Source organism: Oncorhynchus nerka, unplaced genomic scaffold, assembly GCF_034236695.1.
Source record: "Oncorhynchus nerka isolate Pitt River unplaced genomic scaffold, Oner_Uvic_2.0 unplaced_scaffold_1438, whole genome shotgun sequence".
Taxonomy (NCBI): domain Eukaryota; kingdom Metazoa; phylum Chordata; class Actinopteri; order Salmoniformes; family Salmonidae; genus Oncorhynchus; species Oncorhynchus nerka.
The window spans coordinates 80876-100522 of NW_027039880.1; the positions used below are offsets into that span (position 1 = coordinate 80876).

General features: G+C 35.9%; 2 protein-coding genes across 2 annotated transcripts; one reads left to right on the forward strand and one right to left on the reverse strand.

The window, feature by feature from the left end:
• Window positions 1-1646: 1646 nt before the first annotated feature.
• LOC115127745 (membrane-spanning 4-domains subfamily A member 4D) lies at window positions 1647-5163 on the reverse strand. Its single transcript, XM_029657358.2, is given in 8 exon segments — window positions 1647-2335; window positions 2916-3032; window positions 3289-3320; window positions 3323-3395; window positions 3549-3605; window positions 3857-3955; window positions 4141-4303; window positions 4792-5163. Coding segments are annotated over 7 exon segments (567 nt in total). The 5' UTR covers window positions 4300-4303; window positions 4792-5163; the 3' UTR covers window positions 1647-2305.
• Window positions 5164-5319: 156 nt separating this feature from the next.
• On the forward strand, window positions 5320-19077 carry si:ch211-269k10.4 (uncharacterized protein LOC100150242 homolog). The gene is made up of 6 exons (XM_065015436.1): window positions 5320-5796; window positions 6297-6495; window positions 15142-15261; window positions 15679-15735; window positions 16387-16506; window positions 16643-19077. Exons 2-6 carry the CDS (start codon window positions 6316-6318, stop codon window positions 16739-16741), a joined length of 576 nt encoding a protein of 191 aa, XP_064871508.1. The 5' UTR covers window positions 5320-5796; window positions 6297-6315; the 3' UTR covers window positions 16742-19077.
• The last annotated feature ends 570 nt before the right edge of the window (window positions 19078-19647 follow it).

Sequence of the window (19647 nt, forward strand, 5' to 3'; positions counted from 1 at the left end):
TGAGGCAGAAACGTTGGTGTTTTACCCAATACATTACTGTGAATTTATACATAGAATGTGTGACTCTCTTTGTTTATTTTTATACCAAACATATTGCTCACCATATGCTGTTGTCTGTGATACAATATGTTTGTACCATGTTTTGTGCTGCTACCATGTTGTGTTGCCCCCATGTTGTTGTCATGTTGTGTTGCTACCATGTTGTTGTCATGTTGTGTTGCTAACATGCTGTGTTGTCATGTGTTGCTGCCTTGTTATGTTGTTGTCTTAGGTCTCTCTTTATGTAGTGTCGTGTTGTCTCTCGTGTCTTGATGTGTGTTTTGTCTTATATATATTTATTTTTTTGGAGCCCTGCCCCTTCCCCATAAATAAGAATGTGTTCTTAACTGCCTAGTTAAATAAAGATCAAATTAAAATGAAAAAGAGCCATGAGAAAACACGTTTTGATCAGTCATGGAAATAAAAGTTCTGAAAACCAATTAGCTCCCTGTTTAAAAAGAGGATGGAGAACAAGATATGAAGGAAAAATACTGTAGTTTTAGAGCAGGTACAGACAACTAGAGCAAAAATAATATTGCAAAAATGTCAAAATGATACGATATATTGTCAAAAAGAATATCCTGATATGTACCTGTGTTGATTATTTCCCCACATCACTACTGTTTACTGTCAACCGGACTAATGGTCTCTTGTTTACCAACTAAACATAATGACTCTATTGCCCCACAGTCTGGTATTTTTGCACATAGTCTAATGTTATCTATTTCTGTGCCTCTGACACCCTCAAGTGGTGACTTTTAGGGCTTGATAAACACCTATCAGAAATAAAATAGTCTCAACCCAGTCAAAGCACCTCTCTATCCTGCCACCCCAATGGTAGAACCAGCTTCCCCTTGAAGTTAGGTCAGCTGAGTCCCTGCCCATCTTCTGAAAACATCTGAAACCCTACTTCTTCAAAGAGTATCTTAAATAATACCACTTTCCCCTACTAGCTCTGACTTTACTGATTAGCTCTGGGATGGTGCCTGTGCTTAGCTCCATTCCATGTATTTTGTATCCTGAAAAACTCCCCAGTCCTTAACAATTACAAAGATCAAATCAAATTGTATTTGTCACATGCGCCGAATACAACAGATGTATTCGTGCTTCTACACCTGCATTGCTTGCTGTTTGGGGTTTTAGGCTGGGTTTCTGTACAGCACTTTGTTATATCAGCTGATGTAAGAAGGGCTATATAAATACATTTGATTTGATTTGATGTAGACCTTACAGTGAAAAGCCCTTAACCAACAATGCCGTTTTAAGAAAAATAAGTGTTAAGTAAAAAATAGATAAGTAAAAAATAAAAGTAACAAATAATTAAAGAGCAGCAGTAAAGTAACAGTAGCGAGGCTATATACAAAGGGTACAGGTACAGAGTCAATGTGTTGGGGCACCGGTTAAAGTTCCTTGGTGTCCACAAGCTGTTGAGCTGTTTTGAAACTTCTCTTTTGTGGAACGTCACATGCACCCTGCTAACTCTCCAGAGGCCCTCTGTTAAAACAAACCTCAATTATGTCGAAAGAAATAGTTCCTCTCTGAGAGCTAATTTACTTCTCAGTCTCACCAAAATAAAATGCCGTAAAACATCAAATATATACTGCATATTCAATTAAAAATGATGTATATCTTTTTATTTTTTGATCTTGCAATTCATTGGTGATCATTTGTAGTTTAATAAGTCCTATAGTTGGTTGGAAAATATTCTGTTCGCTTTGGTGCATAAAATATAGCTGTATTATCATGACAATGTGATCAGGAAGGAACGGAATTACAGGTCTATTGTTACAACAAGAAGACATTAAACAATACATGTTTAAATCCATTTAAATCAGATACAAGTCAGATGAAAATATAACCTACATTTTCAAATGTCATTTTGCATAATGCAATTGTAAGTAAAACATCTGTCATGATAATTAGCTTTCTCTTTGACAAACTGCTACAAAAATGGTATGCAACGTTATTACTATTTCTCAGTAGAAGAACCCGTATTTCTAAATTATATTCTGTATTTAATTTCCTTATTTGCACTTTTGAGACAGTGTCAAAATATCACTATTTTCCCGGGTGGCGCAGTGGTTAAGGGCGCTGTACTGCAGCGCCAGCTGTGCCACCAGAGACCCTGGGTTCGCGCCCAGACTTTGTCGTAAACCGGCCGCGACCGGGAGGTCCGTGAATTGTGACTTGTGAATAAAACAAATGTCATACAATATTAATCATTATTTCACTTAGTTGTTTGTTGTTTGCTGCGAGTCCTTCAGGTTCATACCTCTTGCTTCAGGGTGACCATGGGCTAGAAAGAAACATTGCACATGTATTTATTTAACCACACAGGAAGTTATCTTTGAGACCCATGTCTGTTTTTTGAGTGAGCCCTGCAAGGAATGTGTTGCTTGGTTATGCAGTGTGTCCCACTCAGTAAATACACTTGTCGTGATAAATAAGTATATATTTAATTAAATGTACATAATAAAGTATAATAATAATAAAGTAGAATAAGTATAATAAATGTATAACATATCACATGAATGTTCAGCCCAGTCAGTATAATAAACAGTAGAGTCTCACCAGAATGTTCAGCCCAGTCAGTATAATAAACAGTAGAGTCTCACCAGAATGTTCAGCCCAGTCAGTATAATAAACAGTAGAGTCTCACCAGAATGTTCAGCCCAGTCAGTATAATAAACAGTAGAGTCTCACCAGAATGTTCAGCCCAGTCAGTATAATAAACAGTAGAGTCTCACCAGAATGTTCAGCCCAGTCAGTATAATAAACAGTAGAGTCTCACCAGAATGTTCAGCCCAGTCAGTATAATAAACAGTAGAGTCTCACCAGAATGTTCAGCCCAGTCAGTATAATAAACAGAGACTCACCAGAATGTTGAAGTGCTGTCTGCACACTGCTTTACTCTCCCAGTAGATCGCCACCATGGCAACAACCAGTTCAATGACCAGGAGAACTACAATCATCCATTTGATACCAGAAAATACCTGACAAAGAGAATAGTAACTTAATACACTTAATACACATGTTTTTTCTGGTTTAATTTGATGATGATAAGCTACTGTGGTTTAGTATTTTGTTTGTGGAGAACATTTACACATAATTACAAAGCAAACAAACAGTTCAGTATCTGTATTGCTTTATCTAATTTCAATGCTTGTACTATTCCACCTCATTAACAAATCAATACTAATTCATTCATTCAATGTAATAAACAAACAATTAAGTAATTAACTCTGGAACCTCTTGATGGTCCCTGTGAAACCATGAGAGTCGGGGACAGTGCAGAGAACAACAGCAGCTACTGTCCAGAAACAGCTGACGATGTTCAAGGAAAATGACAGTTTGGTCTGTTGGTAGTGGAGAAAAACACAGAATCACCTCACTATTCAATTGGTATATTTATGATGTGTAATATTTTCATAATCATTTATAATAATCTACAATTATTTCATATTTGATCCATGACTGAATGTAGATATATTTGGAAAGCTGGAACTTACCACACACATACTTGGAGAATGACCTGCAGCATAGGTCAGCATTCCGGCAGCAACAAACTTTATAAAACAAAGATGTTTTTTTGTTCCTTCATTATTTGAGAGACTGATGACAAATTCAATCAACAGTACATGTATTATCCTCATTGTAGAGTTCACACTTCACACACAATGCACACTGACGACAGGAGAGAATAACGGATAGAGACGACACAAAGCTTTGGTCCAACATCGGCTGTATCAACATGTGTCTATTCCAATAATTGATGATGACACAAACTACCTTGTGGGCTGATCGCAGTGGTTCTTACCAGGACACTGGGCATGGTGTAGATCAGTACTAATGGGCTTTGCTGGACAAACAGTAGCCCCAGAATCAAGACAAGGACTCCAGCAATGAGCTGAGCCGCCTAAAACGAGAAGAAGAAGATGTAATCAGACAGATGAGAAAATATCCCAGAAACTGGCCCTCACATGAACATATACCAAATGTTCAACGTAACTTCTGCTCATCATGAATGTATTTTAATCATCCACAGATTAGCCTGAAGTACATTTATAATCGGCTGTATAGGAACATGTTTGCCATTCGTACCCCCAGAGCTTTAGGCTGACCCTTGAGGAAGACCTTGTAGACATCTTTGAAGACACAGTGGAAGTTCTCAGGCATCAGCTGGCCCTCCTGAGCATCTCTGAGACTGCCCAGAGGTATAGTGATGACCATGCACTCATCTGACTGAAATGTGTACTTCATTTACCTGGGAACAATACATTTCATTAAAGGGAGAAAAATAAAATAAAACTACTTTAGTGAATATAGAGGAAGACAAGTACTTCCAATGACATAATTAGTAAACCATTAATAGGTCATTAGTAGGCAATGCCTCCTCACAACTGGTCAAAATCACACGATGCACAATGATGATGTCATTGGAAACACGTCTTTCTCTATATTTTTTTACTACAGAACATAGAAATGCACCATTTTCACATATGTTGATGTTGGGGTGGTGCTGGAGACGATGAATATGAAGTTTCCCTTTATTAACACATCATGTAGACAATAACACTACTGATGTGATGAGGACACTGTAATGTAACGTTACCAATAAAAACTACCGTAATAATGTTGCTGAAATAAACCATAAACTGTTGTAATAACTCTATAAACATTGTACTTAAATGGAAACACGTCATGAATAATGGAAGGTAATAGGAAGAAAAAGGTTTCATGAAGTTTACAAACCTGCCGCTGTTCGTTTCTAACTTTATGGAGGAAGTCACACTTGGAGGGCGTCTGCGCTGGTCTGGTAAGCAAGCTGTGATGGACAAAAAACATTTTCATACACATGCACAGAGAGAGAGAGAGAGAGAGAGAGAGAGAACCAGAGAGGGAGAGAGAGAGAGAGAGAGAACCAGAGAGGGAGAGAGAGAGAGAGAGAATGAGAGAGAGACAGAGAATGAGAGAGAGAGAATGAGAGAGAGAACCAGAGGGAGAGAGAGAGAGAGACAGAGAACCAGAGAGGGAGAGTGAGAGAGAGAGAGAACCAGAGAGGGGGAGAGAGAGAGAGAACCAGAGAGGGGGAGAGAGAGAGAGATCCAGAGAGGGAGAGAGAGAGAGAGAGAGAGAGAGAGAACCAGAGAGAGAGAGAGAGAGAATCAGAGAGGGGGAGAGAGAGAGAGAACCAGAGAGGGGGAGAGAGAGAGAGATCCAGAGAGGGAGAAAGAGAAAGAGAGAGAGAGAACCAGAGAGAGAGAGAGAACCAGAGAGAGAGAGAGAGAGAGAGAACCAGAGAGAGAGAGAGAGAACCAGAGAGGGAGAGAGAGTGCACTGAGAGAAATTCTGTTTGTTGAAAACACTCAAGCTGAGTGGATGAGCTCCGGGTACAAGGTGAACTGAATTCACGGGTGGAAAACTTCTTCAGAAACTGAATAGTCTACATACAACAAAGTTCATTAAGTGTTGTAGTGTGTTTCTGAGCGCTTCACACCATCTCTCTCATCACCTGAAACTAACAGCACATGTGGTTTGAACAATTGGAGGACGTGGCGCCTCTGGTCTTTAAATCAGCAGATATCTCATCTGATAGGGTGGCCATTGTGGTCAACAGTTTAGAAGAGCTTCCTCCACGTCAATAGAGGAAGTTGTGAGAAGCCAACCATTACAGGGCACAGACACAGTGATGCTGAAGAAGGCACTTCAAGTGCATATTTTTTAGGGTACAACAGTAGGAGCATTAAATCAACTCTGGTGAGTGTGAATGTGAGAAATGTCAATATAATAATAGTGATAGTTTTAATGTAAATGTATATCATATGAATGCAGTTGTCAATATTTCATGTTAATGATCCTATATGTAAAAATAGGCGAGACACTCGGATTTCTCTCACAACAGTTTCAAGCTAAATGTAGGCTATAATGACTGTTTTGATAAGATATTGATGGTGATGTTGTTGATGATGATGATGTTGATGATGTTGATGATGATGGTGGTGGTGGTGATGACGATGAATTCAGGAGATAAAAACATGATCAGGACTATTTTAGACAATAATACATTGGATGATAATTATTATGATTGTTGCAATTAAAGAAATAGATGAAGGGTGTACAGTATATAATAGATATATCAAACTGTTATGATTGTTGCAATTAAAGAAATAGATGAAGGGTGTACAGTATATAATAGATATATATCAAACTGTTTTGCATTATAACTTCAGAAGTTTATACTCATCATAACCCCACAGGTATTGTGACTGAGACGTCATGGCTTGTGCAGACATCCCTATGGACATCCTGGGTCCTGAATCTGAGGAGCAGGAATACGAGGAGGCCGGGGACCAGAGAGGAGAAGCACTGATCAAGTATTACCAAGCAACTGAACTAATGCCTGCTCCCAAAGGACCACTCCATGACCTGTTGCTGAAGCAGCCTGCTGTGTTGGGGGTACGACCATAGATACTAAGAGCTCAATATAACACCATATTATACTGCTCTTTATCTATGAGTATAGACACTAAGAGCTCTATATAATCTTATGCTCTTTATCTATGACCATAGACACTAAGAGCTCTATATAATCTTATGCTCTTTATCTATGACCATAGATACTAAGAGCTCAATATAACACCATATTATACTGCTCTTTATCTATGAGTATAGACACTAAGAGCTCTATATAATCTCATGCTCTTTATCTATGACCATAGACACTAAGAGCTCTATATAATATCATGCTCTTTATCTATGAGTATAGACACTATGAGCTCTATATAATCTCATGCTCTTTATCTATGGGCATAGATACTAAGAGCTCTATATAATCTCATGCTCTTTATCTATGGGCATAAATACTAAGAGCTCAATATAATCTTATGCTCTTTATCTATGAGCATAGATACTAAGAGCTCTATATAATCTCATGCTCTTTATCTATGACCATAGATACTAAGAGCTCAATATAATCTTATGCTCTTTATCTATGAGTATAGACACTATGAGCTCTATATAATCTCATGCTCTTTATCTATGACCATAGACACTATGAGCTCTATATAATCTCATGCTCTTTATCTATGGGCATAAATACTAAGAGCTCAATATAATCTTATGCTCTTTATCTATGAGCATAGATACTAAGAGCTCTATATAATCTCATGCTCTTTATCTATGACCATAGACACTATGAGCTCTATATAATCTCATGCTCTTTATCTATGGGCATAGATACTAAGAGATCTATATAATCTCATGTTCTTTATCTATGGGCATAAATACTAAGAGCTCAATATAATCTTATGCTCTTTATCTATGGGCATAGATACTAAGAGCTCTATATAATCTCATGTTCTTTATCTATGGGCATAAATACTAAGAGCTCAATATAATCTTATGCTCTTTGTCCATGGGCATAGATACTAAGAGCTCTATATAATCTATGGGCATAGCCGTGGGAAGTAGTTTGAGGGTGGGGGTGCTGTCACTTTTTCACTGACTACGGGACTAGTAAAGGCCCAGCGCTAATTCTGTGATTTTTAAAAATACATGCACTACCGGTCAGAAGATTTAGAACACCTACTCATTCAAGGGTTTTTCTTTATTTTTACTATTTTCCACATTGTATAATAATAGCACATATGGAATCACGTAGTAACCAAAAAAGTGTTAAACAAATCAAAATATATTTTATATTTGAGATTCTTCAAAGTAGCCACCCTTTGCCTTGATGAAAGCTTTGCACTCTCTTGGCATTCTCTCAACCAGCTTCATGAGGTAGTCACCTGGAATGCATTTCAATTAACAGGTGTGCCTTCTTAAAAGTTCATTTGTGGAATTTCTTACCTTTTTAATGTGTTTGAGCCAATCAGTTGTGTTGTGACAAGGTAGGGGTGGTATACAGAAGAGAGCCCTATTTGGTGAAAGACCAAGTCCATATTATGGCAAGAACAGCTCAAATAAGCAAAGATAAATGACAGTCCTTTATTAACTTTAAGACATGAAGATCAGTCAATCCGGAAAATGTCAAGAACTTTGAAAGTTTCTTCAAGTGCAGTCGCAAAAACCATCAAGCGCTATGATGAAACTGTCTCTCATGAGGACCAACACAGGAATGGAAGACCCAGAGTTACCTCTGCTGCAGAGGATAAGTTCATTAGAGTTACCAGCCTCAGAAATTGCAGCCCAAATAAATGCTTCACAGAGTTCAAGTAACAGACACGTCTCAACGTCAACTGTTTCGAGGAGACTGTGTGAATCAGGCCTTCATGGTCAAATTGCTGCAAAGAAACCACTACTAAAGGACACCATTAAGAAGAAGAGACTTGCTTGGGCCAAGAAACACGAGCAATGGACATTAGACCAGTGGAAATCTGTCCTTTGACCCAACGTAGGAGAAAGTAAAAACGAAGAAAGTGAGTAGGTGTTCTAAAACTTGTGACCGGTAGTGTACATACTGTATATATACAGTATCAGTCCAAAGTTTGGACACACCTTCTCATTCAAGGGTTTTTCTTCATTTTTACTATTTTCTACATATACGTACAGTATATATATACATATTTATTTTAATTTAATTTAATTTATTATTCCGAGTTTTCAAGGGGTACTGCAACACCCTCAGCACCCCTACTTCCTATGTCTATTGGTACGACTCAGAGACAGGCCTTTACAGTGTCTCTGTTATATGTTAAGTGGACATGCACAGTGAGGGGAATTTCTAAAAGGAACTAATGCAATTATTGGTATGTTTGTTCATGAGGGAAGTGTGAAAGTCTATTTTGAATTGGGAACTGTTAACCAAACCTTTTTCTTTTAATTTAATGTATACTGTCTCATGAGTTCTCATGGTTCCAGGCCTGCATGAATGCCCATCTCAAGTTTATGGATAGTTTAGTCTCCATAGTTCTGACCTGTGTGATATTTAAATACCTTATCATGTAAGTCCTGTATTATACACTGTGATATTTAAATACCTTATCATGTATTATGCACTGAGATATTTAAATACCTGATCATGTAAGTCCTGTATTATACACTGTGATATTTAAATACCTTATCATGTAAGTCCTGAATTATACACTGTGATATTTAAATACCTTATCATGTATTATACACTGAGATATTTAAATACCTTATCATGCATTATACACTGTGATATTTAAATACCTTATCATTTAAGTCCTGTATTATACACTGTGATATTTCAATACCTTATCATTTAAGTCCTGTATTATACACTGTGATATTTAAATACCTTATCATGTATTATGCACTGAGATATTTAAATACCTTATCATGTAAGTCCTGTATTATACACTGTGATATTTAAATACCTGATCATGTAAGTCCTGTATTATACACTGATATATTTAAATACCTTATCATGTAAGTCCTGTATAATACACTGTGATATTTAAATACCTGATCATGTAAGTCCTGTATTATACACTGAGATATTTAAATACCTTATCATGTATTATACACTGAGATATTTAAATACCTTATCATGTATTATACCCTGTGATATTTAAATACCTTATCATGTATTATACACTGAGATATTTAAATACCTTATCAGGTATTATACCCTGTGATATTTAAATACCTTATCAGGTATTATACCCTGTGATATTTAAATACCTTATCATGTATTATACACTGAGATATTTAAATACCTTATCATGTATTATACACTGTGATATTTAAATACCTGATCATGTAAGTCCTGAATTATACACTGTGATATTTAAATACCTTATCATGTATTATACACTGAGATATTTAAATACCTTATCATGTAAGTCCTGTATAATACACTGTGATATTTAAATACCTGATCATGTAAGTCCTGTATTATACACTGAGATATTTAAATACCTTATCATGTATTATACACTGAGATATTTAAATACCGTATCATGTATTATACACTGAGATATTTAAATACCGTATCATGTATTATACACTGAGATATTTAAATACCGTATCATGTATTATACACTGAGATATTTAAATACCTTATCATGTATTATACACTGAGATATTTAAATACCTTATCATGTATTATACACTGTGATATTTAAATACCTTAACATGTATTATACCCTGTGATATTTAAATACCTTATCATGTATTATACACTGAGATATTTAAATACCTTATCATGTATTATACACTGTGATATTTAAATACCTTATCATGTATTATACCCTGTGATATTTAAATACCTTATCATGTATTATACACTGAGATATTTAAATACCTTATCAGGTATTATACCCTGTGATATTTAAATACCTTATCATGTATTATACACTGAGATATTTAAATACCTTATCATGTATTATACTCTGAGATATTTAAATACCTTATCATGTAAGTCCTGAATTATACCCTGTGATATTTAAATACCTTATCATGTATTATACACTGAGATATTTAAATACCTTATCATGTATTATACACTGTGATATTTAAATACCTGATCATGTAAGTCCTGAATTATACACTGTGATATTTAAATACCTTATCATGTATTATACACTGAGATATTTAAATACCTTATCATGTATTATACACTGTGATATTTAAATACCTTAAATACCTTATCATGTATTATACACTGAGATATTTAAACACCTTATCAGGTATTATACCATGTGATATTTAAATACCTTATCATGTATTATACACTGAGATATTTAAATACCTTATCATGTATTATACACTGAGATATTTAAATACCTTATCATGTAAGTCCTGTATAATACACTGTGATATTTAAATACCTTATCATGTAAGTCCTGTATTATACACTGTGATATTTACACTTAATACCTTATCATGTATTTTTATATAGCTCTATAACAGTGTTAGATATTTAAATAGCCTCATCATGTAAGCTCCTAACAGTGTTATACACTGTGATATTTAAATACCTTATCATGTAAGTCCTGAATTATACACTGTGATATTTAAATAGCTCTATAACAGTGTTATGTACACTGAGATATTTAAATAGCCTTATCCCTATGCATTATACACTGTGCCCTATATTTAAATACAGTGTTTTATATAGCTTATAACATTTAAGTCCTGACAGTGTTTTATACACTGTGTTATATTTCAGTGTTTTATACTCTATCATTTAAGCTCTATGACAGTGTTATGTAGCCCTACACAGTGTGATATTTAAATTTACACTTATCACTGTGTCATTATGCACTGAGATATTTAAATACCTTAAATCAAATGTAAATGTCCTGTATTATACACTGTGATATTTAAATACCTGATCATGTAAGTCCTGTATTATACACTGAGATATTTAAATACCTTATCATGTAAGTCCTGTATAATACACTGTGATATTTAAATACCTGATCATGTAAGTCCTGTATTATACACTGAGATATTTAAATACCTTATCATGTATTATACACTGAGATATTTAAATACCTTATCATGTATTATACCCTGTGATATTTAAATACCTTATCATGTATTATACACTGAGATATTTAAATACCTTATCAGGTATTATACCCTGTGATATTTAAATACCTTATCAGGTATTATACCCTGTGATATTTAAATACCTTATCATGTATTATACACTGAGATATTTAAATACCTTATCATGTATTATACACTGTGATATTTAAATACCTGATCATGTAAGTCCTGAATTATACACTGTGATATTTAAATACCTTATCATGTAAGTCCTGTATAATACACTGTGATATTTAAATACCTGATCATGTAAGTCCTGTATTATACACTGAGATATTTAAATACCTTATCATGTATTATACACTGAGATATTTAAATACCGTATCATGTATTATACACTGTGATATTTAAATACCTTAACATGTATTATACCCTGTGATATTTAAATACCTTATCATGTATTATACACTGAGATATTTAAATACCTTATCATGTATTATACACTGTGATATTTAAATACCTTATCATGTATTATACCCTGTGATATTTAAATACCTTATCATGTATTATACACTGAGATATTTAAATACCTTATCAGGTATTATACCCTGTGATATTTAAATACCTTATCATGTATTATACACTGAGATATTTAAATACCTTATCATGTATTATACTCTGAGATATTTAAATACCTTATCATGTAAGTCCTGAATTATACCCTGTGATATTTAAATACCTTATCATGTATTATACACTGAGATATTTAAATACCTTATCATGTATTATACACTGTGATATTTAAATACCTGATCATGTAAGTCCTGAATTATACACTGTGATATTTAAATACCTTATCATGTATTATACACTGAGATATTTAAATACCTTATCATGTATTATACACTGTGATATTTAAATACCTTAAATACCTTATCATGTATTATACACTGAGATATTTAAATACCTTATCAGGTATTATACCATGTGATATTTAAATACCTTATCATGTATTATACACTGAGATATTTAAATACCTTATCATGTATTATACCCTGAGATATTTAAATACCTTATCATGTAAGTCCTGTATAATACACTGTGATATTTAAATACCTTATCATGTAAGTCCTGTATTATACACTGTGATATTTAAATACCTTATCATGTAAGTCCTTTTTTATACACTGTGATATTTAAATACCTTATCATGTAAGTGTTTTATATAGCTCTATAACAGTGTTATGTAGCCCTATGACAGTGTTATGTAGCCCTATGACAGTGTTTTATATAGCTCCATAACAGTGTTATGTAGCCCTATGGCAGTGTTATGTAGCCCTATGGCAGTGTTATGTAGCCCTATGACAGTGTTTTATATAGCTCCATAACAGTGTTATGTAGCCCTATGGCAGTGTTGTGTAGAGCTACGACAGTGTTATATAGCTCTATAACAGTGTTATGTAGCTCTATGACGGTGTTGTGTAGCCCTATGGCAGTGTTATATAGCTCTATAACAGTGTTATGTAGCCCTATGACAGTGTTATGTAGCTCTATGACAGTGTTATGTAGCCCTATGACAGTGTTATGTAGCCCTATGACAGTGTTTTATACTAAACAACACAGGACTGTGAAACCAATCAACAAAACCAACAGATAGCTCTATAACAGTGTTATGTAGCTCTATGACAGTGTTTTATATAGCTCTATAACAGTGTTATATAGCTCTATGACAGTGTTTTATATAGCTCTATAATAGTGTTGTATAGCTCTATGACAGTGTTATGTAGCCCTATGACAGTGTTATATAGCTCTATAACATCTAAATCTTAAAAGATTTAGATGCACTACTGTTCCACTGGATGTCATAAGGTGAATGCACCAATTTGTAAGTCGCTCTGGATAAGAGCGTCTGCTAAATATATAAAGGAAATGTAAATGTTTTATACACTGTGAACAGTATTTAAATACCTTATCATGTAAGTCCTGTAAATTATACACTGTGATATTTAAATACCTTATCATGTAAGTCCTGTATAAATACACTGAGATATTTAAATAACTTATAAATATTATACCCTGTGATATTTAAATATCATGTAAGTCCTGTATAATATAGATATAAATATTATGTGTACACTAATTTAAATAAATCATGTATTATACACTGAGATATTTAAATAACTTATCAATATTATACAGGACTGTGATATTTAAATACCTTATCATGTAAGTCCTGAATTATACACTGTGATATTTAAATACCTTATAACATATAAATAAGTCCTGTATAATACACTGTGATATTTAAATACCTGATCATGTAAGTCCTGTATTATACACTGAGATATTTAAATACCTTATCAGGTATTATACACTGTGATATTTAAATACCTTATCATGTAAGTCCTGTATTATACACTGTGATATTTAAATACCTTATCATGTAAGTCCTGTATTATACACTGTGATATTTAAATACCTTATCATGTAAGTCCTGTATAATACACTGTGAGCAGGAAAGAGATGTAATGACACTGTTTATATGAAACATTTTCACAGAAATTCTCTTCCCTTTTTAAGAGCATCTTTCGTCATTAAATGTCAATTAATAAATAACTACCAGACCCAAATGTAAATGTTTTAAAATACAATAAATATATGACAGGACTGTGTAACAGCTAACTATATAAATATATGACAGGACTGTGTAACAGCTAACTATATAAATATATGACAGGACTGTGTAACAGTTAACTATATAAATATATGACAGGACTGTGTAACAGCTAACTATATAAATATATGACAGGACTGTGTAACAGTTAACTATATAACAGGACTGTGTATATAAAAATATATGACAGGACTGTGTAACAGCTAACTATATAAATATATGACAGGACTGTGTAACAGTTAACTATATAAATATATGACAGGACTGTGTAACAGTTAACTATATAAATATATGACAGGACTGACAGGACTGTGTAACAGCTAACTATATAAATATATGACAGGACTGTGTAACAGTTAACTATATAAATATATGACAGGACTGTGTAACAGTTAACTATATAAATATATGACAGGACTGTGTAACAGCTAACTATATAAATATATGACAGGACTGTGTAACAGTTAACTATATAAATATATGACAGGACTGTGTAACAGCTAACTATATAAATATATGACTGTGTAACAGGACAGGACTGTGTAACAGCTAACTATATAAATATATGACAGGACTGTGTAACAGGACTGTGTAACAGCTAACAGGACTGTGTAACAGCTAACTATATAAATATATGACAGGACTGTGTAACAGTTAACTATATAAATATATGACAGGACTGTGTAACAGCTAACTAACTATATAAATATATGACAGGACTATGACAGGACTGTGTAACAGTTAACTATATAAATATATGACAGGACTGTGTAACAGTTAACTATATAAATATATGACAGGACTGTGTAACAGTTAACTATATAAATATATGAATATATATATGAATTTAAAGAAGTGTATGTTTAGTTAGACTGGTCTTGCTTTTAGTGATGCATTTCACAGAAAATATATTCATGGATGATAATTTTCAAAGGTTAATTTGTGAGTGTTTGTGTTTGTAACAGTCTTTGCAGATGACGAGCGGTCTACTCAGTGTTGCAGTAGGAGTTGTGTTTGCTGCCACTCGGGATGCGAGCCAGTCCCTTTTAACCACGTTCAGAGTCGCGCCCTTCACTGGACTACTAGTGAGTAGCGGCAGCATGGTCTTTTAATCAGTACATCTTATTTGTTTAAACGTCCAGGATGACTTTGGAAATAGTGAAAGTCTTCTGATGAAGGTTTTCCAGAGTACTACTCTGGGGTCAGATTCACAACTTGTTGGAAGCATTCAATAGCATTGACTGTAATTTAAGGGTGAATATGTTTTACACTAAATTCTGAATGTCATATTCTCATTTAAGTGTATAAGATACTGATCATGTAACTATCACTAAATTATCATTTAAGTAATTAAGTCAAATCAATTAGTAAAAAAACTGTTCAGCCAAATTTCTGTTCATTAAGCAATAGTAAAATATTGATTAACACACTTATAAAACCTATTGATAATTGCTGTCAATGTGAGGGCCATTAAATGTGATCCTTCTCTTCTCTCTCCTCAGTTCTTCATCGCTGGGTTGTTATCCAACCTGTTGTTCAAATTCCCCAGACTATTACCTGTGAGTCAATAGTTTACCTGTGAGTCAATAGTTTTACCTGTGAGTCAATAGTTTACCTGTGAGTCAATAGTTTTACCTGTGAGTCAATAGTTTTACCTGTGAGTCAATAGTTTTACCTGTGAGTCAATAGTTTTACCTGTGAGTCAATAGTTTACCTGTGAGTCAATAGTTTTACCTGTGAGTCAATAGTTTACCTGTGAGTCAATAGTTTTACCTGTGAGTCAATAGTTTTACCTGTGAGTCAATAGTTTTACCTGTGAGTCAAATGCAGAAATACCCAGCGGGCAAAGCAGGTTGAAGTACAACCAGATTAACGTCATAATCGCCTGCATGGGAACCAGTTTTGCCCCCTGGGTAGATTAGATTAAGATAGATTAGTTTAGAAAACCTTTACACAATAAAATGTACATTGGGATACAGACAAAATTACAAATTAAAAAACAACAGATCAGCAAGGAGTTAAATGTTTTAATTGATTAAAGATTAAAACATTTGTTAATACATTGACTGTTCTGATATTCATGTTTAAATTAGACTATATTTACTACAAACCTTGATTGAATCCTTGGCTTTGAAGAGTTTTATTTCATGTTAACACACAGTAGCTGATAGTAGAAGATCCATGTAACGCTCTGCCTTATGAACCGGTAGGTCTGCCTGTGTGTCAACATTGGCAGCATGGTCGTAGCAGTAGTTGGAGGAGTGTTGATATGTGTTGACTTGGCCATGGACATGTCTACCTGGAATCCCAATGTTCAACATCATATAAAGGTAATTAGTTCTAAAAGAAGATTGTTTTTTCTCATCAAAGTTGACGTAGTGTAGTAATGGGATATGGCAGCATCCTGCTTGATGAAGGTCTCTGTCCCTGACACTTTTCTTTTGACTATTTGTGTTTCTGTAACAGCTGGAGGTGCTGATGCTCTGTGTGTTGGTCATGGAGGTGACCCTCTCTGCTGTCCTCTCCTTCTGGATCCGGGGAGCGAAACGCAGCCATTCACTGTGAACTGTTATCTGTCTGCCAGCTATTCATGGACGACCACATCCAAATATATTGACGTTTAAAAAATGAAATGATAGTGAGCGAGGAAGACAATGGGGGAAGATATGCTGTGTCAAAGGGCAGCGCCGCAGTAAAGGGACTTATCATTATAATGTCGTCTCTACTTGACTGTAAATGAACTAACATCTGAATTTCCAGGATAGAGAGTACTCTAAAAACTGTTTAGCTTTGACCATCAGTATGTGCCTCAATGTATGAGAAAGTACAGCAGCCTCAGATATCTTTACCCACTATCCAGTCTATGTAGGCCAGCGGTGAGTCCTCATCAAGGGGCTTGACTCACCGCCCCTACACCTATCTGTGGGTTTTAGAGTACTGTCTCAACCTCGGTGATTGCCTCCCTGCCTGCCTGCCTGCCTGCCTCCCTGCCTGCCTGCCTGCCTGCCTGTCTGCCTGCCTGCCTGCCTGCCTGCCTGCCTGCCTGCCTGCCTGCCTGCCTGCCTGCCTCCCTGCCTGCCTGCCTGCCTGCCTGCCTGTCTGCCTGCCAGCCTGCCTGACTGCTACGAGTCCTGTCTGTGTGGTTCTCTCTGACCAGGCTGGTTGTGGTCTAACTCTGCTGCGTAGCTACACACACACATGCACGCACGCACGCACGCACACACACACACAGTGTAGCTACACACTCCACTCAGACTGAGAACAACAGTTTTGTGGTCAAAACTAGAATGCGTCCCAAATGGCACCCTATTCCCTATTTAGTGCATAACTTCTGACCAGGGCAGGGTCGTGCACAACAATGTAGGGAATAGGGTGCCATTTGGGACACTGCCATATTGTGTTCTCGGAGGTGTCAAGCCAACCATTCTTCATTAGCGTTGCCTCCTCATTGGTTCGTTGTTCCCTATTTCAACCAGTATCAGTTCTTCCTGTGTGACTCTATCTATCTCAGTGTGTGTGTTTGCAGGGGTCTGTTTGTGGTTAATGATAAGAGTGAGTCTGTATCTAGCAGTAGCTTTAGGCGCTAACTGTAAAGGCTGACAGCATCAGTACATAGCTTAAGCCTACCAGTTGACAGTTTGAAACAGAGACATTTTCCAAACAAAGCCCCCTATGTTGTTGTTGTTTTCAACTGCTCACATTTGGTCATCTAACAGACTGGTATCCAGAGAGACACATAGTACTGGTAACGATAAGAACAGACTGGTATCCAGAGAGACACATAGTACTGGTAACGATAAGAACAGACTGGTATCCAGAGAGACACATAGTACTGGTAACGATAAGAACAGACTGGTATCCAGAGAGACACATAGTACTGGTAACGATAAGAACAGACTGGTATCCAGAGAGAGTGCTTTGTCTTGCTCGCTTCAAACAATGTAATTGTTGTTTGAGTAAAAATCATTTCCATATTAGGCATTGGGAAAAAGCTGAAGTAATATCATGTCAGATGTAGCTGTGGTGCTAAACATCAAAGAGCTTTTTAATATCCTGCTTAATACTCTGTACAGAGAGACACATAGTACTGGTAACGATAAGAACAGCCAGACAGACACATAGTACTGGTAACGATAAGAACAGCCAGACAGACACATAGTACTGGTAACAATAAGAACAGCCAGAGAGACACATAGTACTGGTAACGATAAGAACAGCCAGACAGACACATAGTACTGGGTAACGATAAGAACAGCCAGACAGACACATAGTACTGGTAACGATAAGAACAGCCAGACAGACACATAGTACTGGTAACGATAAGAACAGCCAGACAGACACATAGTACTGGTAACGATAAGAACAGCCAGAGAGACACATAGTACTGGTAACGATAAGAACAGCCAGACAGACACATAGTACTGGTAACGATAAGAACAGCCAGACAGACACATAGTACTGGTAACGATAAGAACAGCCAGACAGACACATAGTACTGGTAACGATAAGAACAGCCAGACAGACACATAGTACTGGTAACGATAAGAACAGCCAGAGAGACACATAGTACTGGTAACGATAAGAACAGCCAGAGAGACACATAGTACTGGTAACGATAAGAACAGCCAGAGAGACACATAGTACTGGTAACGATAAGAACAGCCAGAGAGACACATAGTACTGGTAACGATAAGAACAGCCAGAGAGACACATAGTACTGGTAACGATAAGAACAGCCAGAGAGACACATAGTACTGGTAACGATAAGAACAGCCAGAGAGACACATAGTACTGGTAACGATAAGAACAGCCAGAGAAACAGGGAAATGTCACTTGTTCTGACGCCTTGGTCACACCGACAGCGTCATTGCGCAAAATGTTACGCAGCATCATCTGGATATGTGTGGAACAAAAGTTCAACATTCACCTTTCTGCTACCGTTTCTGTCAAGCCGACTACACATACAGTTTGATGCATAAGTTTGATTAAGTTCTATAAATCCAACGTGTGCATCACACAGAACGCACTGCAACTGCCTCGGCAATGCAATGCTGCAGGACAAACGCAGCTTTTCATTGGAAATGAATGTTCTTCTGGTGAACCAAAATGCAATGATACTGTCAGTGTGATGGAGGCGTTAATTAACAGAATAGCTGGTAGTGAATCCCCACTAGTGATACTGTCAGTGTGATGGAGGCGTTAATTAACAGAATAGCTGGTAGTGAATCCCCACTAGTGATACTGTCAGTGTGATGGAGGCGTTAATTAACAGAATAGCTGGTAGTGAATCCCCACTAGTGATACTGTCAGTGTGATGGAGGCGTTAATTAACAGAATAGCTGGTAGTGAATCCCCACTAGTGATACTGTCAGTGTGATGGAGGCGTTAATTAACAGAATAGCTGGTAGTGAATCCCCACTAGTGATACTGTCAGTGTGATGGAGGCGTTAATTAACAGAATAGCTGGTAGT